Source organism: Eubalaena glacialis, chromosome 9, assembly GCF_028564815.1.
Source record: "Eubalaena glacialis isolate mEubGla1 chromosome 9, mEubGla1.1.hap2.+ XY, whole genome shotgun sequence".
Taxonomy (NCBI): domain Eukaryota; kingdom Metazoa; phylum Chordata; class Mammalia; order Artiodactyla; family Balaenidae; genus Eubalaena; species Eubalaena glacialis.
Window position 1 is genome coordinate 3,143,097 of NC_083724.1, and position 21,861 is coordinate 3,164,957.

General features: G+C 56.7%; 1 protein-coding gene and 1 long non-coding RNA gene across 6 annotated transcripts in view; one reads left to right on the forward strand and one right to left on the reverse strand.

Annotated features, from left to right (window-relative positions):
• SARDH (sarcosine dehydrogenase) overlaps positions 1 to 15,945 on the reverse strand; it is a 64,030-nt gene extending 48,085 nt beyond the window's left edge. Inside the window, exons 1-10 of one of the 5 annotated variants that reach the window (XM_061199625.1) lie at positions 15,569 to 15,600; positions 15,213 to 15,263; positions 14,481 to 14,638; positions 13,541 to 13,899; positions 12,250 to 12,428; positions 10,609 to 10,788; positions 10,242 to 10,365; positions 9,952 to 10,052; positions 2,239 to 2,343; positions 946 to 1,075 (exon numbers count right to left, since the gene is read on the reverse strand). In XM_061199625.1, the coding sequence (XP_061055608.1) occupies positions 946 to 1,075; positions 2,239 to 2,343; positions 9,952 to 10,052; positions 10,242 to 10,365; positions 10,609 to 10,788; positions 12,250 to 12,428; positions 13,541 to 13,899; positions 14,481 to 14,638; positions 15,213 to 15,263; positions 15,569 to 15,589 (1,408 nt within the window). In that variant the 5' untranslated portion in view covers positions 15,590 to 15,600. Of the gene's footprint in view, positions 1 to 945; positions 1,076 to 2,238; positions 2,344 to 9,951; positions 10,053 to 10,241; positions 10,366 to 10,608; positions 10,789 to 12,249; positions 12,429 to 13,540; positions 13,939 to 14,480; positions 14,639 to 15,212; positions 15,328 to 15,568; positions 15,601 to 15,871 lie in introns of those variants that run through there. The other 4 variants (XM_061199627.1, XM_061199628.1, XM_061199626.1 and 1 more) reach the window with 4 other exon arrangements.
• Positions 15,946 to 16,720: 775 nt separating this feature from the next.
• LOC133097657 (uncharacterized) lies at positions 16,721 to 19,519 on the forward strand. The gene is made up of 3 exons (XR_009702041.1): positions 16,721 to 16,761; positions 18,744 to 18,857; positions 19,265 to 19,519. It is a non-coding gene; the product is annotated as an uncharacterized LOC133097657 (long non-coding RNA).
• The last annotated feature ends 2,342 nt before the right edge of the window (positions 19,520 to 21,861 follow it).

Below are 21,861 nucleotides of genomic sequence, written 5' to 3' on the forward strand. Positions count from 1 at the left end.
CCCGGGCACGAGACAGGCGCTCAGCAGTCAGAAGGCGCTGAGTGGATGCTGTGCGAGCTCCTTCACACCACGCCCCCGCTTACGTTGCCCCGGGCTTGAATCTTATTCTAGAACCTTCTCCATCTGCACACAGCCTTTGAGACACTCACTCAGCGTGCCTGGGCCTCCCCCACCCTGGGGAGCCTGAGCTCCCTGGGCAACCCCAGGATGGTCCTCTCTCAGGCTCCATCATCGAGCGGTCACCTCTCCCTGCTGAGACGTCAGTGACCCGTGCTGGGACAAGTCACATCAGTTTGAAGGTCCAAAGTCTAGCCTGGCCGGCAGGCCCTGAACAATAAACTAGTGGCCTTGGCCAAACGCGTCAGTGCTGGGGGTCCGAGTCCGCCCCGCCTGGTGCTCGATCCCCGTGGGCACCGGCCAGCCGGGCAGGGTCAGGGGCTGCACCATGGGTACCCAAAGGGGGCATCGGAAGCTGAGCCACTGTGTTCTCCCCCTTTCCCTCCAGCCTCCTGCAGCTCAGCTCTCCCAGGGGCCCGAGGGGAGGCACCGGGTTGGGCCTTTCCATGCTGTGTGGGCGTGCGGCCCCGCTGGCCTGGCTGCCGAGGGCAGAGGGCAAAGGGCAAACGGCATCAGGAAGGCGCTTGGCCCGCCTCTCCTCGCTCAGCCTCACCAGGCGCTGGGAGGGGGCTCATCCCATCTTACAGATGACAACACCAAGTTCCAGGGGCAAGTCAAGCAGGGATTGAGCCCGGTGGGACCTCAGGAGGGACTCACGTGGGGGTGGGCGGGAGGAAGCCCGGCCGTGTGCCCGTGGGCGAACTTCTGCCCTCACCGAGCGCACGTCTTTTGCCTGCAGAGGGGAGCAAACGCAGCGCCCGAGGCCCAGGACGGAGGGACGGCCGGCGCGCGCCCGGCGCAGGCCAGCCTCGGGGGCAGCCCACTCACCTGGGCCGCAGACTGTGGACTTAATCCCCGTTTTCTCCAGCACGGGGACCCGGTTGACGGCGCCTTCAATGTGCTGGGCGAACACTTCCCAGTCCAGGTCGAAGAGGCCAAAGGCAAACTTGTCCGACACCTGGGGAGGCGGGCAGGGAACCTGCCCTGTGACCGCGCCCCACGGGACTGAGGAGCCAGGCAGGGCCTGGCCAGCCTCTCGACTAGGGGGTGACAGCGCTGGGCTGGTCCCCTCAGCGTGTCTCCCCTCCCCTAACCCCTCCCCGGGCCCATCTGCTCCCCCTTCCCGCCCCGACCCAGGCCCACCTGCCCTGCCCTTGACTGTTGCCCTGGCCTCTGCCCGGTCGCCCAGCTTCCCGCCCTCCTTCACCCCATTCACCTACGTCAGATCGGCCCTACATGAGCGGACCCTGCCCACGTCTACCACCAACCCACAGCCACGCTGAACTTCCTTCGGTTCTTCGGGAAAAGCAAGCCTGGTCTGACCTCAGGGCCTTCACCTCCCCCTGGGGCAGCCCCTCTCCCGCCTTCTCTCTGCGGGGCTCTCTGCCCGATGCCAGCTCCTCAGGGAGCCCTGCCCGACCACAGTCCAAAGGACATCCTTCCACGCCAGTCTCGCTAGGCTTGTCCTTAACCTGCTAACTTCACTCAGGGCACAGACCACCATCCCAAATTGCATTACTTCTTTGCTTATTTACTGTGTGTCTCCCCACCAGAATAGAGGCCCCTGGGGACAGGGACTTTTATCTTGGTCTCCCTCTTTCTCCCCAAAGTTAAACAGTACCTGGCTGAAAGGAGTCATTTTGTTGTTCAATTTGTAGACTAAATGGGAGCTGGGGTGGTCCGTACATGCTCGAGGGCGCTGGGGGGTGCTGAGGGGGCCGCTGGCCCTGCATAAACCCCAGGAGCTGCCAGGAGAGCGGCCCAGGCCGGAGGGAGATACAGCTGCAACCACGGGGGTTGGGGGAGGGCATGGGATTGTTTGCTGATGGACAGAGGGCTTCAATGCTTTCATAATCTTCTAAAGTCATTATTTCACACTTTGCAGCCTCTGACTATTGATGTTTTGAGGCAAGCCCTCCACCTGCCCCGAGTCTGGCTCTGCCTGTGTGCCAGGTTCTTCGGGGGTTGGAAAAAATGGGTTTGACCTTGTGGGATGGGGGACCTGCCACTTCTCAGGTAAGCCCCCAGGGTCGGGGGAGCTCCGGGGGGACAGTCTCCGGAAGAAGGCTCCTCTGCGCTGAGACGCAGCCCCAACCCCTCCCTTGAGCCCTGGTGTCTCACCTCTTCCCAGAAGATGGGGTTGGTCTCGTAGCCGCCCACGGACAAGGCGTCCCCTTGGAGGCGGAGGTAGATGGAGGCGTCGTGGTCGCGGACGTTGGGCATGTTCTGCAAGGTGGAGCACAGAGGCCTCGGGGTCAGGGTCACAGACCCAAGCTGGGCCCACGGTGCCACCTCCCCATTGTAGGACCCTGAGGACAGGTTGGACCTGGGGCCTCGGGTCACACAGTGGACAAACCACCCCATCGAAACCCCATAAAATAGCAGCAAAGATGGAAGGAGGGAGGGAGGGAAGGAAAAAGGATAACCCACAGAACACAGCAGACAGGGGATCTCAACCAACACTGGAGGGTGCAGAGTGGATGCGGGAGGGGCGGCGCCTTAGCTCAGGGCTGGGAGAGGGGAGACAGTTTGCCAGCCTCTGTCCGGTCCCCTCCTGTCTGCAAAGGCGGAGCCTGGGGCAACCCCAGGTCCCTCTGCAGGGGGCGGTGGGCCGAGTGCGTATGTGTGCATGCACGCATGTGTGTGAGTGTGCACGTGTGTGTCAGTGAGTGTGAGAGAGAGTGTGTGCGTGTACGTGAACGAAGTTGGACTAGGGTCTCTTCAAAGCAATTGGACCCGGATCCCTTCCATCCCTGCTGCGTGCAGCCCAGGGCCTGGCCCTACCCTGCAGGGGCCCTGAGGTCTGTCTCTGGAGAAATGGGTCCCCAGGGGCTCCAGGCTCCGGGGAGGTGAGGAGTGGGCTGCCATCCCCCCCTCGACAACAGATTGGAGAGTCTTCTGTGGAGACACTGAGTGGTCTGGGGAAGACTCCGGACACTGACATGCAGGTCCCTCACCAAAGAGAAGGGCATTCGACAGAAGGACTGGATAAGGCCAAGGACATCTTCCAGATATTAGGCTAAAACAGATTAAGGCATGGAAATCAGGAAAGGGAAAAAAATAAGAAAATTAGAAAGTCAACCCTGAAGGTCTGTTGTCCACCTTACAGGGGTTCCAGGAAGAGAAAACGGAGAAAATGGAGTAGAAGGAAAGTCAAAACAAAAATCCAAGATGATTTCTCTGACTGAAAATCGTGAATCTCAGGGCCCACAAATGCCCACCAAGCCCTGTGACTGGACCAGGCCTGCACCAAGGCCACATCAGGATGGAACATCAGGTGAACAGGTGGGTCCTAAACAAAGAAACAGCATTCCTGGAGGCTGAAGACCTGGAGCAAAGTCCTCAAAATTCTGAAAGACGATTTTAAATACAGAATTCTTGACCCAGTCAATTCATCAACTGACTGTAAGAAAGAATAAAGATTTTCTTCAGATATTCATGTACACAAAAACGTTTACTTTCCAGGTACCCTTCTCAGTAAGTGGTCAGAGACCATGCCATGGATCCAGAGAGCAGCAGATCCAAGCAGAAGATGGGTGAGGAGGGTCCCAGGGTAACAGCCAATCAGAGGCTGATGGAGAAGATCAGAAGACAGCGGGAGGAGTCCTTCAGGGGAGGGGAATGGGACTTACAGACTTTCTGTGATTCCTCTGCCATGTATGAGTATGCAGAAAATAGTACTGATAGGTGTTTGACAGATCTGTTGAGATGTTTGGGGGGAAAATTGTGACAGTTATGAATATAGATGCAAATATCCTTGACAAAATACTAGGAAACTGAATCCAGCAACATAGAAAAAGGATTATATACCATGACCAAATGGGATTTATCCCGGGAATGCAAGGTTGGTTTAACATCCGAAAATCTGTGTAATATACCATTATCAGTAAAGGACAAAAACCACGAATTATTTCAATAGATGCAAATAAAGCATTTGACAGATAAAACACTTTCATGATAAAAACACCCAATGTCTAGGAATAGAAGGGAACTTCCTGATAAAGAGTATCTGAGAAACACCCACAGCAAATGCATACTTATTTGCAGTTTCTCCTCTAAGACCAGGCCAAGACAAGGACGTCCACTGTCACCACTGCCATTCAACATTGTACAGGAGGTCCTGGCCGGGGCAGGAATCAGGCAAGAAAGAGTAATTGAAGGCATCCAGAGGGAAAAAAAAGTAAAACTATCTCTATGTGCAGATGACATGATCTTACATATAGAAAATCCTAAAGACCCCACTAAAAGCTATTATAACTTATAAAATAGTTCAACAAGGTTGCAGGATACAAGGTTGTATATTGATACAACAAACAGACAAAAACCACTGTATTTCTATATACCAGCAGTGAACAATCAAAAATGAAATTAGGAAAATAATTCCATTTACAATATCATCAAAAATAACAAAATGCTTACAAATAAATTTAACAAAAGAAGTGCGAAACTTGTACTCTAAAAACTAGAAAATGTCTTTGAAAGAAATTAAAGAAGATGTAAATAATGGAAAGACCTCTCAAGTTTACAAAATGAAGACTTACTATTGCTAAGATGACTGTACCCCCCAAACTGATCTACAGATTCAACACAGCTCCCACCAAAATCTCAGCTGGCTTCTTGGCAGAAGTTGACAAGCTGATCCTAAAATTCATATGGAAGTGCAAGGGACCCAGAATATTCAAAGCAATCTTAAAAGAGAAGAACAAACACGGAGGACTTACACTTCTGATTTCAAAACTTACTACAAGGTTAATATAATCAAGACAGAGTGGTACAAACATAAGGATAGACATATATAGATCAACGGAATAGAATTGAGAGTCCAGAAATAAACCCTCACACTTATGGTCAATTGATTTTCCACAAGGATGCCAAGGCAATTCAATGGGGAAAAGGATAATCTTCAGCAAATGGTGCCCGAACACCTGAAGAGCCGCCTGCAAAAGCACAAAGTTGGACGCCTTCCTCACGCCACACACAAAATTTAATTCCAAATGTATTGTAGACCTAATTATAAGAGCTAAGACTATAAAATTCTTAGAAGAAAATATGGGAATAAATCTCTGTGGCCTGGGTTAGGAAATGCCTTCTTAAATATGATACGACAAGCACGAGGGACAAAAGAAAAAATTACATAGGTTGTACCTCATCAAAATTAAGAACTTTTGTGCTGCCAACAATACCAACAAGAGAGTGAAAAGACAACCCACAGAATGGGAGAAAATATTTGCAAATCATAAATCTGATGAGGGACTTGTATCCAGAATGTATGAACTCTTATAGTTCAATAGAACACCAGTCCAATTGAAAATGAGCAAAGTATCTGAATAGAGGTTTCCCCAAAGAAGATATACATATGGCTAACAGGCACATGAAAAGACACTCAACATCATCAGTCGTTAGGGAAATGCAACTCAAGCCACAAGATACCACTTCACACCCACTACAATGGCTAGAATCAAAAAGATAGACAATAACAAATATTGCTGAGAATGCGGAGAAGTCAGAACCTTCATACACTGTTGATGAGAATGTAAAACAGTGCAGCTTCTATGGAAAACAGTCTGACAGTTCCTCAAAAAGTTAAACATAGAGTTACTCTATGACTCAGTAATTCCACTTCCACCCAAGAGAAAGGAAAACATGTGTCCACACAAAAACTTGTACATGAATGTTCATAGCAGCATTATTCACAATAGCCAAAAAGTGAAAACAACCCATATGTCCATCAACAGATGAACGGATAAATAAATTGTGGTTTACAAGAGTATATTATTCAGCCATAAAAAGGAATGAAATTCTGCTACATGTACCACATGGATGAACCTTGACAATGTCATGCAGAGTGAAAGAAGCCAGACATAAAGGCCACAGATGGTATGATTCCATTTCATTCAAAGCCCAAAATAGGAAAATCCAGAGAGACAGAAATTAGATTAGTGACTATCTAAGTTGAGGGTGGGGTGGGAAATGGGGACTGATAATGTGTATGGGGTTTTAAGGACAAAGATAATGTTAGATAGATAGATAAATGACAGCTAGATGATAGATAGATAGAGATAGATAGATGATAGATGATAGATGATAGACGGATAGATGGATAGATAGATAGGAATAAAGAATTAGTCACAGCTACATAGGAAACTGAACAACCAGAAAAAAACTATTAATAACTCCAGGAAACACAAAAAGTTGCACACTATTTGCTCAGGAGTTAACAATGTTCTCACTGTCATTATATTGCAAATACTGACTACTGATTTAACCAATAAATGAACGGATAAACAAATCCAAAGCATTTTAGAAAGTGAGCGGGAGTGGGAAGAGGCCCACCTCCACGTAGGTCCTCAGCACTGGGGGAACTGCTTCCTCTCAACCCTGCTCTCCGTTGCCCCTGCCCTGGAGATGGACACATCTGATGTGACCCCTCCGCCCCACCTTCGAGGACACGCAGAGACCAAAAGCGATAACCTGGCAGATGCCCCTCCCTGCTCCTCCAGTCTCCTAGTCGCCCGGCTCCTCTGCAGGGCTGGACTAAGAATGTCTACACTGATTGCCAGAAGGCACATGGGAAGTTCTCAGTAAAGGAGCACTTCAGGAATAATAATAGTGATATCATTACCTCTGTTGTCACTACTACTCTAAAAACAAAACCAACAGAATGCCAGAGCTCCATAGAGCAGGACAGCGGGGACACCTGGTGGCCAGGGAAGCCCCTGGCTTTCGTCCAGCAGGATCAGGGTCCCCATCTCCCTGCCTGGCAAGGCCCCAGCTGCCTCAGAGTGGCCAGCACAGGCTCAGCTCAGCCCCAAGGCATCCGCAGGGTACCCTCACTGCTTCCTCCCTCCGGAAGCCCACCCTATAGGTGTAACGCCAATTCCACTGGTGTCTCTGCCTCCTAATCTCAGCCCGTTCCTTCCATCGGCTTCTCCTGGCCCCACCGCCATCCAAATCCTGTCAGCTGCTTCCTCCAGGAAGCCCGCCCGATGGCTCCAGCCTTCCCTGCTCTCTTCCTCTGAAGCAGCAGCTGGCTGGACCATCCCATGCCCTTAGTCACGGTCATCGTGGTCCTCACCTAATGAGCACCTGCTATGTGCCAGGCACTGTGCTCAGCCCTTCAGCCCATCACTTGGTTCCTCCCTCAGCACAGCCCTAAGAGGTAGCTACAATTTTTACCCATTTTGCAGAGAAGGAAACTGAGGCTCAGGTGGCACCTCGACTCACCTGGCTGGGTAATGGGGGAGTTGGGATGCAGACTCTGAGCTTGAGCCCTTTCCCATTGCTCTGTGCCCCAACAGAGCAGTTTCTGCAAAAGTGGGTCGAGGATAGTGGGGATGCCAGACCATGAGGGAGCATCTGGGCCACCACGTTGGATAGACGCAGAGGCCAGGCCCAGAGAGGAAAGGGACAAGATCACAGAGGAGATGGGGGCAGCATTCGGCTAGGACCCAGGACTGGGACGGCTTCTCAGAACTGGGGTCCCTAGGGCAGCACAGACCTCTGGCCACCCATAAATAAAGATAAAAGGCATGTGGTCCAGGTGGCAAAGCCCTGAGCCCTCACGGGCCAGCCCGGGGCCAACACCATGAGGCCAGATCTGGGCAGTCGGTGTCCTGCTGCAAGACTGTCAACCCAGGGAGCCTCCTGACCAGCCGAAGACAGGCCCAAGTGTCAGGGGCCTCCCAGCATGAGCCCCAGAGCCCTGACTACAGGAGCTGCCTTGGCCTAAGGGAGCTTGTTTTCTGACCCACTGTGGCATCAGACCAGGTGGGAGGTCAGGGCCAGAGGCCTTCTCTTCTCCCAGATTCAGGCTGCCCAGGTGTGGCCTCAGGAGGGGCTAGCCTCCCAGACTCCCCACGTGGAGGGGAGCATGGGGAACTTGGCCCCCAGCCCCAAATCTCCTCGTTTCTCCTACAAAAGTCTCAGAGTTTCTGGGGCTGGTGGGCCTTTCCTGGAGCGCAGCCTGGGGTTCCCAGAACACACAGGTTGCTGGGTGGGGGCAGTGTTTGTGAGTAACATGAATAACCCCAGCTTGGCTCTGACCTTAAAATTCAGGGTGTGGGTCCCTGGGCCCACTCTGCCCTGCTTCTCCCTGAAAGCTGCCTCAAAGCTAGGCACCATGTGCATCAGGGCATGGGGAGACTGAGGCCCCAGTCTTGGGCTCTGTGGATGCCCCGTGACCCTCCTCCCTCTGTAGGACACAGCCCTGCTCTGCCCCCAGCCTGTCCCCAGCTTTAGCCCAGCCCCCGAGAGCCCACTGCGGCCTGAGGGCGACCCCTGGCGGCCACGGGGGATATTTCCCACAGAACCAGGGCCAGGGACTCTTCCCACCAACAGCTGCAGTGATTCCTCTTTCCCCAGAGCCCCACCCCGACTGCACACAGCAGCCCTCGGGAGGAGCGCGCTGGATTGTATTAAACTCTTCCACGAACGGGGGAACCTTGTGTGTGTGTTGGGGGGGGTGGCAAGAGCGGTGGAGACCCTGGCCCCGCGCCAGCTCCCCCCACCCCTCCGCCGCTGGGTCCACCCAGCGGCCAGCCTGGTGACCAGAGGGAAGCCAGGCTTGTCCAGGGCAGGGACGAGGCTCCCAGGACCCTCTTTGCTGGAGCCTGACCCTAAACAAGGTCAGTCTGCTCTCTCACACTCTCCCCACACCCACACCCTCAGGCCTGCTTCTCTGAACTGCCTGCAGTTCCCCGGCTGCCATGCTCTGCATCCTCCCCTTCTCCCACTCGTTCTTTCTCTGCCACCCTTCAGATGCCTCAGAAGACCCTTCAGACATGGCCTCCGCCAGGGCACCTCCCTGGTCCATAGGCTGGGAGTCTCTATAGCCCCTGTGCTTGCCCCCTGGGAGCCCCTGTCAGCCTGTTTTAAAATAAATAATATCTTGACTTGTGTGTACCCTTCCCCCAGCTCACCTGGGCAAGAACTAGGTTCTTACCTCTGTTATAGTACCAGTTTCTAGATGAGGGCTTGGAGCACAGAGCTTATCCAGCCAATGTTTGATGCAGAGAGGGGTGGGGAGGGAGGGTTAGATGGATTAATAAACGGATGGATGATGGAGGAATGGGTGAAGGGAGAGATGAATGGGTAGAGGGGGTGATGGCTGGATGGATACATGAGAGAAAGGATGGACAGACGAATGGATGGATAAATAGATGAATCAATGGATGGATGAAGGGCTAGAGGGAGGGAGGGAGCGAAGGACGGATGAACGGATGGAGGGATGGCAAGAGGAACAGAGGGAAGGAAATGAGTGGAGGGATAATGGATGGAGGGAGGGAGGGAGAGAAGGCTGGAGGGAAAGAGGAGTGGTCAATGACAAGGTGACAGGAAGCTACCAGCCACCAGCACAGGAGAGGGGAGATAGAAAGGGAGGAGAGGAGAGAGGGCAGGGGGTGCACAGCTCCCCTTCCCCCACCCCGCCTCCTCTGGCAGAGGTGTCTCCAGGGCTCCCTGGGGGGTTCTGAGGGCCGGGGATCAATGTCCTCTGAGACTGGCACCCAGGGCACATTTGGGAGCATGCGAGCATTCAGAGGTTCCCAAAAACACCTGGGGCACAGAACATGGCAAAAGCCAGACTGGCCGCACCACGCAGGACGGGCTTGGGCATCAATGGGAAGCCATGCTCCGAAGGCAAAGGGGGTCGGGACCCTCGGGTTATGCCTGTGCTACTTCATTTCATTCTCAGGCCACCCAAAACCTCCAGTCATGAGGAGTCCCATTTCACAGATGAGGCCACTGACGCCCAGGGCGATGAAGGAACCTACAAGTGTTGGGCTTCACAGCCAGGTCCGTGCACCACCCACATGGTGCCTGGGGCCGTCTACTCACCTGGATCCCTTCAATGCGCTCGGTGACGACGTAGGCATGGTGCATGGCCACCAGCGGGACCTTGACGCCAGCCATCCGGCCCACGGCGCCTGCCCACACTCCTGCAGGCAGAGCAGACAGCTCAGCTCTGCTGGCACCTGGCGGGGGCCAGCCAGCTGGGTGCCTCTGCAGGCCTGTCTGCCATGGCAGTGACTCCCCAGGTCACGCCTGGGCCCCCACCCCTAAGAAAGGCCAGGTTTAGGCAGCAGCCAGGGTGGCCACTTGGGAGTCCAGAAGAAACGTGTTCCCACCTGCACAATTGACCACGCAGGGCGTCTGGATGGAGCCGTGCTCTGTCTCCACAGCCTCGACCCGCCGCACCCCAAAATCATCCGTCCGCACACGGATGCCGGTCACCGGGCAGTTCTCGATGACCTGGGAGCGACAGGAGCTGCTTCCAAAACCACATGGGCGCTCTGAGCACTGACCACCTACCCTCTCACTACCGCCAGCCCAGGCGGGACCCGGGACACCTGCTTCTGCTGGATCGGATTAGAGGCTCAGGTCCTATGTGGAGCAGAGAGAATGGCACGTGTTCTCTTGCCTTCTGGTCTCGGGGTTCTTAGGCAGGAAGGGTGGGCTGGGAGCAGGGGACCCAGGGCCGGAAGGCCATTGTACCTGCGCTCCCCGGGCAGTGGCGGCCCTGGTGAGGGTGGTACAGGTGCCGGCGGGGTCCATGGTACCGTCATGTGGCACGTACAGGGTCCCGTAGAGGTCATCCACATTCATCAGCGGATACAGTGCCTTGGTCTCTGCCGGGCTCAGCACGTGGGACTCCACGCCATAGGCCTTGCCCAACTGGGGGACCCAGAGGAAAGCAACTGAGCCCTCGGGGAGCAGACCCCCTTGGCCACTCTCCTCCCTGTCTGGGCCTCCAAGGGTCAGTTCGGACCCTGTGTCCCCCAGGAACCCTAAGCCGGCCACCGTGCCCCAGCGGCCCCCGTCCTTCAGGCCAGCTCCGAGGAAGAGTAAGGAGCCTGGGTAGTGCTCAGAAGCAGGCTCTAGGGCCCTCCCGCCTCCCCCATCCAGCTCTAACATGAGCCATGTGACCTGGGGCAAGTTGCTAATGTCACCTGGGGGAATGGGGGTGATAATGGTTTATGTGGTTGACACCTTTAAAGAGCTTAGACCAGTCCCTGGCACATAAGGATTTACTATATAACATAAATAAAAATAATCCCCATAGGTCTGATATTTTGAGCTTCAACCAGGTTTGATGGTCAGACCAGCTCCCCAGACGAGAGACCGCTGCGGTCCTCTGTCCCAGGCCCCGGACTGTGTGACAGACCACACCCCCGACGCATTTGATTGGCCCAAGGGCAGCCAATCAAATGCCCCCAGGCATCCATCCATCAGGACAGGCTCCGCCCAACTAAGGATGAGCTGAGCCAATCAGATTCTCTCTCTGAGCAGTGTGAATGAAAAGCGGCAGAGACCTCACTCAGAGCTTGAGCTGAAAGGTTGCCTGGGCACCTTTGGAGCCTCCATCCCAGCTGATGAGTGAGCAAGGCGGGGGGAAGAGGTGAGGGGAGTAGGCAGAATGAGTCCACCTCCTAACCCCAGAGACCCAGCCCGTTCTAATGAAGCCAGGTGCCGCTGCTTCCGCCTGGGCACCCAGAGGAACTCGGCATCCCTGTGACAATGTACCTCTGCTACCCACACAGCCCGCTCTGCTCGCTGGGCCCTGAGCCACTCTTCAGTTGGTGCTCAGTAAGGAATGAACTGCTGGAGGAGCCAGTCTCAGCCACGCCCTGGAATTTGGGGTCCGGGCCTGGCTGCTCTGGGTGAGGAATCAACTCTCCACCCCAGTAGAGGGCCTTCCACAGCGGAAGGCTTTCTCTGCCGTCTCGCCCACAATGGCGTTCCCTCAGCCCCGTCAGCGGTGCCGGGAGAAGGGTGATCCTTCCTCCTGGGTAGTGCAGTTTCTCATCATTCATCCTGACTCCTGTGAGCACCGTGCATGCTGATAACTCCCGTTTATCGGGCCTCTCCTGCCTTGAGGCTCGGCAAACGGTGCTGCGCAACACGGTCCCATTTTAAAGGTGAGAATGCCGAGGCTCAGAGGCAACGCCGCTTGGCCCAGGTGGCCCGGCCAGCAAGGGCAGCACCAGGGCTTGAACCCAGATCTGTCGGGGCTCCTTTCCTGTGCTACGCTGCCCCACCCACCACCGGCAGCGGGGCACACACCAACACGAGCCACTCGCCCGGGCGGGAGTGCGCCCAGGACATGAGTCCCCGCCCCGGCAGGGGTGCACCCACCGACATGAGCCTCTTGTACTCATCCAGGCGCTGCCGGTTGGACGCGATGAACAGGCCCCCGTTCTGGATCCAGCCCGTGTGCAGCCCCGTCTCCTCCCCCAGGTCGCGGCTCACCACGCGCCTCGTGTGGGCCAGAAGCTCCACCTCCACGTCGCTGGGCCGCAGCTGCCACAGCAGGCCTGGCGGGGGAGGGGCGGGGCGCCGTCAGCCCCAGCACTGCGGCGCTGCGCCCCGGCTCCTCCCAGCAGATCAGGGCTCCTGAAGATCAGGCAGTGGGCGGGCCATGGAGAGCCCCGAGAGGCTGATGAGCAGGAAGTGACGGGGTCAAAGCTGAGTTTCAGGACATCGCCCTTGGGCAGCTCAGAGCGTGACGATACCCAAGGCTCCCATTTATGGAGCACCTACTGTGTACTGAGCCTATCACTGGGTGACAGAGCAGTCCTGGGAGGCAGGCATGACTATTTTATAGTGAAATTAAGGTGGCGCCAAACGGTTCTGTGCCCAGGATCACAGGACGGGTGATGATGGGGCCGGGACCCCAACCCAGGACTGACTGAAGTCCAAAGGCAGCCTCTTCACCAACAAATCTGCTCCCTTCCGAGCAGAGTTTGGAGAGCGGGAGGCCAGGGGAGAGGTGGCAGTGGGAGAGAGGCTGTGTGGGCCCAGCCGAGACAGGACGGTGGGGAGGCAGGGGCAGTGGCGTGCGGGGCCAGCTGTGTCAGCTCTCGAGACACGTGACGCCTGAACCTCTTCCCAGCTCCACGTCCAGCGACATCACGCTCACACTGGCCAAAGTGGGAGTGTTTTCCCCACAGAACCTGGCTAACTTAACGCAGGGTTAAGGCAGAAGGTTGGCTGCCCTGGGGACATGCACACAGTAGGTGCTTTTATTCTATGCCCACTGGTTCATGGTGCCCATGGAGGACACCGCTCTGCGTCACCCCGATGGTCCCTTCCCCGTCCATCCTCTACGCCCCGTGGGCGGCCCTCATCCCGGGTGGCTCCGTCCAGGGAAAGGGCTTCTGCTCTTTGCACAGACAGCTGCCTGGGCTCCCAGCTCTGGTCTCGGCTCTGCCCTCCAGGGTCCCACAGTCAGTGTCTGCTCCCTCCTCCCCTCCACAGCTCGAGACTCAGGGGGCACGCAGGGTCACCCTCAGAAGGACCCCGCATCTTTTCCCCGGGTCCTCCCCCTCCAGCTCAGCTGCCTCTCACAGGCTTCCGGGTGCCAACCCAGAGCTGGCCCCTGGCTGAGTCCAGTCCCCCCCGCCCCCATTTGCACCCAGGCCCCTACCCGCCGTGTGCCAGGTGGTCCCGGAGGTCAGCCGCTCCCGCTCCAGTAGCACTGCCCCGCTCATGCCCAGCTTGGCCAGGTGGTAGAGGGTCTGGCAGCCCAAGCTGCCCCCGCCGATGACCACCACGTTGGCCGTGCTGGGCAGGGGCCGGCTTGGGACCTGGGCGCCTGCCCAGGGGTCCCGTGCCTCTTTCAGGGTCCGCTGGTAGGGCACACTCTTCTCAGGGGGGGGCCCGGCCCCGCTGGTCAGGAGTCGCAGCCCCAGGCCCTGGGCAGGGCTCCGGCGAGGACGGGTGGCGGCCACACGCAGGGCTCGCCTCAGCAAGGCCATGGGGACTCGGCTTGAGCACCGCAGGGAGCTGGGGAGAGAGTCGGGGCTGCCTGGGGCACAGAGGGCTCTGTGCAAGTGGGACCCAGGGCCCCCGCGCTGTCACCCTCCGGCCGTCCTCCTGCCACCCACCCACGTCACGTGTGCACCCGTGCATTTGTCCACGTGTACTGAGGGCCTCGTACGCTTCAGGCTCTGGCTGGGCCCAGGGGAGACCACGGTGGGGGCAAAAGGGGGGCAGTGTGCGTGGCGGGGCAGGGCTGCAGGGCCACAGGGCGGGTGGCGGGGAGCCTGGGGCAGGGACACCCAACTCTCCAGCCTGCACCCAACACGCCCTCCGGGGGAACTCCCGTCTCAACCCCAGACAGAAGTTATTTCTGCCACGTTGGCTCCACAGCCCTTTGGGACCCGAGGCAGAAGGTGAGCAAGGCAGCGGGGTCCAGGCCCCCTGCTCCCTTGGGCCGTCTCAAATCCAGGTAGGGACTTGGAGGATGGGTAACCAGCCTCCCTCCTCCTCGGTGACCTCCCAGTAGCCTGCAGGGCTCACCTTGCATCCCTCCCCAGTCAGAAGAGCCTCATAATTATAAGAAGAAAACTGTGATGGGGACCCACCTTCTAAGGAGACAGGATGCAGAAGAGGTGTCTCCCCGGAGGGGAGGAACACAGAGAGGAAAGGACGCCTCAGAGAGGCTCCTGGGCCCACTTGTGGGATCAGCAGGAAGAGTAAGAGGGGTTTGGCTGTGGTCGAGGTACTGAGGTGGGTCCCGCACCTACGTTAATAGCCGTGATTGATATCAATTAGCCAGTTAATTAAGACCACTTCCATTTCCAAGCGTGTGCCACATGGCAAGCCGGGAACACGCGTTCTCTCTGCTCGGAAGTCAAGACGACTGTTGTCCCCATTTCACGGAGGGGGGGAGACTGAGGCCCAAGGAGGCCCGCCAAGGTGACCAAGGTCACAGGGCCGCCGTGTGGCCAAGCCTGCTGGCTGTCCTGCCCCCTCCCAAACTCCCAGTCCGCAGACATCTCGGGGCCTGGTATGGGGGAGGAGAGGCTGGGGGGGACCCACTGCCACACCCTTTCCCGCCCTCACCGGTGGGCACTGCCCACTGCACCCCCTCTGCTCCCCCGCAGGCACCCGGGCTCTCAGGGCTGCCCCGCCCTCACCACAGAGACACCCCCAGGGGGTAGGGGCAGAGGAGGGAGCAGGCAGGGGTGATTTGAGGGGCTTCGGGGTGGGGGGTTGGAGGCTGGGGCCGGGCACCCCAGTCCCTCTGTCAGCTCTGCCCCGCTTCAGGCGCCCTGGGCACGGGGAGGTGCAGCCCGGCTCGTGTCTGCACTTACCTTTCGTCCTTGGATTTCCTTAACCTTCCAGAAGCCCCCAACAGTGAGGACCTACTGTTGGAAACTCAGCGTCACGTGGTTGCCCGGGGAGCCTTTCCAAGGCCGGGCATCTGCCCGCCCCCTGGCCCCCCCCCTCCCCCCCGGTTCCGGGCCTCCGACCCAGACTCCTTCTTCCCTCCCCCTGCACCAACGTAGGGCTGCCACGTGCCCCTTCCCGGCCCGTGGCCAGTCCCGTTCTCCCACCCAGGCTGGGAGTAGGGGGGGCACGGCCCCAGCAGGGGCAGCCCAGTGCCCTCCCGCCAGGGCAGCTGCTTCCACACTGATCTGCTCTTCTGCCCCCTCCAACTCTCTCCCACCTGAGTCTGCAGCCTGGCCATTCATTGCCAGGGTTCGGGGTCAGACAGACCGGGTTGGCCTCGTGCTGTTAAACGGGGCGGCCCAGAGAAGCCCTCCCCGCAGGCGGTAGGATGACAGGGGCGGGGGAGGGATGGAGGGAAGGTCCAGGCACAGGCTTCAGTAGGAGAAGGAGGGCTGGGAGGGTGCCCAGGCCCCCTGGCCTCCCACAGAGTGTCCCGTGGTCGTGCCCAGCCAGCTCTGGGCCTGTCCCCACCCCGCCGGCGCAGGGAAGGGCCTGGGCACTGCCCTCCCGAGGGCTGTACCTCTGGCCGGCCACTGCCCCTTGGCCCCGAGTCGCCGGCCAGTGCCAGGCCCAATGGCTGCAGCAGTGCCGTCACCTCCTTCCTTCCCAGCAACAGCCAAGTAGGAACCCTGCCCCCACTGCCGGCCCCGCCCCTGGAGGCGCCGCCAGCCCCCATCCCACCCCCACCCTTGGCTGGGGCAGGATGCACCGCCCACCGCCAGGCTTCTAGGAGGCGGGCCAGGCACAGCCAAGCGGGCAGTTCTGAGGGCAGCAGCGCCGGGGCAGGTGACCTCTCCTCCTCCTCCCTAAAACAGGGGTCACAGGGTTCTGCAGGTGAACCCGTGCACCCCTGCCTGCCTGTGCCTGCCATGCTCTCCGTGCCAGCAAGGAGCTTAGCACGGCCAGGTGGGCAGAAAGTGCTGGGTCAGCAGCAGCGTGGTGCCAGGGCTGGGGCTCCTTGGTGGGGTGATCCAGGGCCTTAGCACAGAGCTGCCTGTCTAGCCTCAGCTGCTCACCCCCAGGGAAGGGGCGCTCACTGCCCTCGGAGGCAGGTCAGGAAGTCTGGGTTGCCCGCACCACCAGCCCTGGACAGCGCTCCTGACCTGTCTGCCCTCCAGAGCTCCCAGATCCCTCTGTCTCTGGGCGAGACCTCCGTGAGCCTCTGGCTTTTCCACTCCACAGCGACCAGCTTCCCAAGGCAGGGATGCCTGCCTCCATTTGACTGTTGGGGGCACCAGGGCCCAGAGAGGGGAGCCAGCTTGCCTCGGGTCACACAGCAAGCTAGTGGGGGAGCCAGACCAAGCCTGCCGTCAGACAGACGGGGCGGGGCCTCGAGCTCGGTCTAGGGCGTCTGGTTTGTGCTCAGACAGAAGGTGCCCAGAGGAGACGCCCAGAGGAAATCTGGAACGAGTAAGTACGCCCACCTCTGAATGCGCAAAGAATCAGGATAGGCGCTGATATAAAATAGGACCTCCTCCTCCCACTGGGTCAAAGAAAGTATTTAAATTTCTGTCAGTGAACAAAATAGCAATGCCAGCTGCTAATACAGGGAGTGATACAGGCACGATACTGCTGTGATTAATACAGACAAACAGATATGTGTGTTCTTATTCCCACTGAGCTGTCCAACTGTCTTGCTGCCAATTTGTCTGCCCCCTACATTTACTGAGCACCTACTGTATGCAAAGAACTGCAGGGAGACCCAGAGGCAACTATGACCCATTCCCTGCCCTTGAGGGCCTCAGGGTCCAGGAAGAAGATGGAGGCAGCGAGGGGCGAGGTGGCCACGAGGCTGGCTGTGTTGGGGGGTGGTCCTGAACAAGTTGTCCTTCTTTCCAGCAGAAACCCAGGAGGCCATCTCGGAGGAGGTGGCTGGGGCTCTGGCCTATGTGCTGTCGCCATTGTCAGTCCCCATCATGGGGACAGAGACTGTCACTCACCCCCCTTGGCCCCTCTGGAGGAAGGCTGGCTCCACCAGCACAAGGCTTCCCGGGGCAGTGGTGGGGTCCAGGGCAGGGAGGACAGCAGCCCGGTCACTCAGCAGATGGCAGGCTTGGCCTTGCAGCCTGAGGCAGGGCTGCCCTCCCTGGATGGGGTGAAGGACAGGTCAGAGGGCTAGGAAGGAGCATGACCGTGTCCTCCTCAGCCCCGTAGACACGGGGTGCCCAGGCCAGGGACACAGTAGTCACTGCAGCCCCAGGACAGCAGCCGAGGCAGCCCAGACCTCTCTTTGCCCTCTGCTCAAAGACAAGCAGCTGTTGCAAAACTGTCCCAAGCAAGCGGGCAGCACAGCCCCCCTGGACTTTGGACGAGGGGTGGTGGCTGGAGGGCCGGGCTTGCCTGTGGGTCAGCGTTGTAGGATTTGTCATCGATTGGGTGCTGCTTGGGTCTGGAAGAGGGCCACAGGTCAGGAGGTGGGCAGGCTCCAGCTAGGGACCCTGGGCCAGGGTCCTGCTGCCAGGCTGCCTTGCCATCTGGGCTGGTCTCCCCTCGAGGAGCCTCTTTCCCCATCTGGGAAGCAGGGGCTGTAACCCCCGCACTGTCAGTTTCAGGGAAGTTTTGTAAGTTTCTCTGCATGTTATGACCGGCCCTGAGACACCGCCTTCTGGCCCAGGCTGGCCCTCTCCACAGCCCCGGCCAGCCCTCCACACCCACCTGCTGGCCGGGCTCCCAGGGCAGAGGGAGGCGTCTGCAGGCCGCCCTCTGACTGGGCAGACGTCCAGGGTGGAGCAGGGGGCCTGGCCAGGGGAGGAGTTTCCTCCTCGGAGCTCTGCGTGTGGCCCTGCAGAGGAGGGACATTCAGTAACCAGCCAACAATACCTGGCCACGTCTGACCCAGCCACACCTGGTACCGGCCCCATTTGCCCCTGAGCCTTGCCAGCAGGGCACATCTATGGCGGGGAGGCGTGGGGGGGCAGCAGTGTGCTGAGTGCTTCACGTGTGTCATCTCAGGGGAGGGAGGAACACTGCTGCCCATTGTAGAGATGAGAAAACCAAGACAGAACACAGCTAATGGGCACCAGACCCGGGCAATTCATGGACCAGGGAAGTTTCCAGAACAACTGTTGAGGGCTGCGTTTGCACTGCCAAGATTTTATTTTTCCAGTGAACCTTAAAAAAAAAAAAATAACATCAACTCCCTGCCCATGCCTTCATGAAGACAATGTTTTATTATCTGGGGGTAAGGGGTGGTCCTTCCAGGAGGCAGGTGGGTGCCCCTTCCCCTAGACGCACACGCCGAGGGCAGGTGAGGACGGCTGGGGGCTGCAGCCACCTGGGCCCTACCTCCACACACACACAGCGGGCGTGGGCAGCTGCGTGCCAGGGCCTTGAGGCTCCCACTTCACTCTGTCATTTCTTTCCAACGTTCTTTGTGATGGAAACAAACGTAGGGAGGGAACTGGTCACTCCGGCCGCTGGGCCCGTGTGGGCGGGGCCAGCACCAAGATCCAGACAGCAGAGGAGAATGGGCCTTCCCAGGAAACATCGTCCCCTGGTGGCCACATGTGAGTATGACACCCCCGGGAACGCTGGACCCAGAGACTGGGGATGCAGCCCCCTGGATAGGGACTGTCCCCAAAAGGGGACCTGCAGACGGGCAGGGAGGTGGATCCCCACTGGGAGTGACAGCCTGGGCTCTGTCTGGCTGTCCCGCTGTCCTCCACATGGAACACTCCCCTGGCAGGGAGCTTCCTTACTGAATACTGCCGGCCATATCTGAGTGCTGTTAAGTGTCCCCCTCTGCGACTGGGATGTGTCCACTTCTCCCCATAATTCTGTGTGTTTTCATTTTATGTATTTTGAGGCTATGCTGTGAAGTGTATTAACCTCCCGGACTGTCATAGCTAATCGTTGTTAGTGAGCCTCCTTATCCAGTGGGGTGCTGCTAAACGTTTAACATTTGGCTCTCCAGGTGGGGAGCGCTGGCTGACGTCTGCCGTGTACATGCCCCCACCAGGGCCGATTTCAACCTGCCGATGAGAAGGACGCCACCGAACAGAGACTTGGGAAGAGGCTACACCCTCAGCTCCCAAGAGCTGGCACCAGCCGGTTCCAGTGCGCCCACATAGATTTTAGGTGCATGTGTGGGTTTTCTTTTTCTAGGGGAAGTAAAAGAGCAAAACTAAATTGTTAAGGAAAATAAATTCATCAACTTGTGACTAAGGAACAGGAGTCTGAGTTAACCCACAAACGTAAAACCTTCTCAGGAAAGCTCCCCACTGCCACCCCCCCTAGAGCAGGGGGAACCAGCCGCCCTAAGACAGCCATCTGAGCCAGAGCTGTAATTTTAAAACGCTGTAATCGGTGCACATTTAATACATTTGTAATTTTCTACTTGGAAAAATTACAAATGGAGGCCACACACTTTATGTCTGAATATTTTATTTAATTTTGGCTGCGCCGCGCAGCATGAGGGATCTTAGTTCCCCAACCAGGGATCAAACTCGTGCCCCCTGCAGTGGAAGCGCAGAGTCCTAACCACTGGACCGCCAGGGAATTCCAAAATTACATTTTAAATAGATAACATGAAAATGCTTAACGGAGACATAAAACTTTTGTTCAAGGAATCAATGTTTTGTTCTAGCCTGAAAGAAGGACTATGTGTGAAAAGAACACCTACTTCCAGCCCTTTGCTTTTGTAATGCAAGCTATCAAGGTCACAAATTTTGGTTCAAGTTCAGCTTTAGTATTAGTCGACAAGTTTTGTTACGGAATATTTTTTTTTTTTTTTTTTTTTTTTTGGCTGCGTTGGGTCTTCGTTGCTGCGCGCGGGCTTTCTCTAGTAGTGGCCAGCGGGGGCTACTTTCGTTGCGGTGCGTGAGCTTCTCATTGCGGTGGCTTCTCTTGTTGCGGAGCACGGGCTCTAGGCGCGCGGGCTTCAGTAGTTGTGGCACGTGGGCTTCAGTAGTTGTGGCTCAGATTAGACACAGTCAGAGAAAGAGTAGCCCCTCCTGCACCCCAGGATCTGCAGGGCAGGGCAGTAGGCATTTCCAGACAACTCCCATAAGCACTGGAACCCAAGTAGTTTGCTTGTACTTCTCCCTCTGACAAGGCCATTTTCTCCTGCTCCTATTATAAGAAGGTAGTCTTAGGGTAAGGGTGACGGTGTCATCCTCGGGAATGCAAACACACTGTTGTGTCCGCCAGCAGCACTGGCTTCTAGGCTCGCCTTGCAAATGTCTCCCAACAGCTTCTTCCTTGCCCCACACCATGTCATGCCGTGGTGTCCAGTCTGAGCCCAGCTGCCCGATGGTCCCAAAGTTTGATTACAGGTCTAGAAGTTTCGTTTGATTGTCTAACTGGCTTGGTTATTTTTCATGGTTCCTTGGTCATTACACACATTTCCGATCCCTTTTAGACTGTTTTTAAGCATAATTATTTTGTAGTCTGCTTGTGGATCCGATTCAGTGGCCTGTGGTTTTTGCTACCCATTTCCTTGTGTGACCTATGCTTTTGGACAGTGAGTGTGTATTTCTTGGAACTTTCCCTCAGGGACTATTTGAGGCTGAAATTGAAAGCGGATTCTTCCAGAGATGATTTGCATTTCCTTTTTCCGGGCACTCAGGAGTATCAACAACCTGTGATCCTACTTTACACTCTCAGCTCCTGGTTTTTCAGACCTGCAGGAAGTGCAAATTCAGGCGGCAACCTTCTTAGGTGCCAAATTAGAGTTACACATGGTATGTGTTTCCTACGGCTGATGTAACAAAGTACCACAAACAACAGCGATTTATTCTCACAGTTCTGGAGGCCAGCAGTCCAAGATCAAGGTGTCAGCAGGGCTGGCTGCTTCTAAGGGCTCTAAAGGAGGACCTGCTTCCATTTCACAGCCTGTTCTCCCTGTGTACACGTCTTGTCTCTTGTGTCCAAATTTCCCCTTTTTATAAGGATACCAGTCATATTGGATCAGGGCCCACCCTCATGATCTCATCTCAACATGACTACACCTGCAAAGACCCTATTTCCAAATCTGGTCACATTCACAGGTACTGGGACTTCAGTATATCTTTTTGGGAGGGATACAGTTGGATCCATAACACGTCCTCAGGGAAGATTTTGCTTTTCCCTCCACCCATTGTCAAGGTCCAAGAAAAAGAATTTTCTCTGCCGTCCCATGATGGCTGTGGTGGCTGCATCAGTGATGTGCTCGTCATCTTGACATTTAGAGTGAGGTCCATTGGGGTCCCAGCTTTAAGAAAGAGCTCACCTATTAGATTTGGTACTTTGGTGGGGGGCTGGGCTTTGTCCACTCTCCTCCACACCCAGCCGGGCTCTACGAACTGGTACTCAAGCTCACTAGGTTGGGCAAATGCCCATAAGGAGGGAGCCAGCTGACCTCTCTGGACTCCTGCCTACACTCACCTTTTGGCTTCTGAGTGTTTCTTCTTCATTACCAGCTCACTGATGAAATCAGAAACATTTTCCCACCGCGTTTGTTGTGCTTACCAGGGAGACTGGTCAGAGTATCCAACGTACCGTTGTAGGCCGAATAATGGCCCCCCAGAGAGG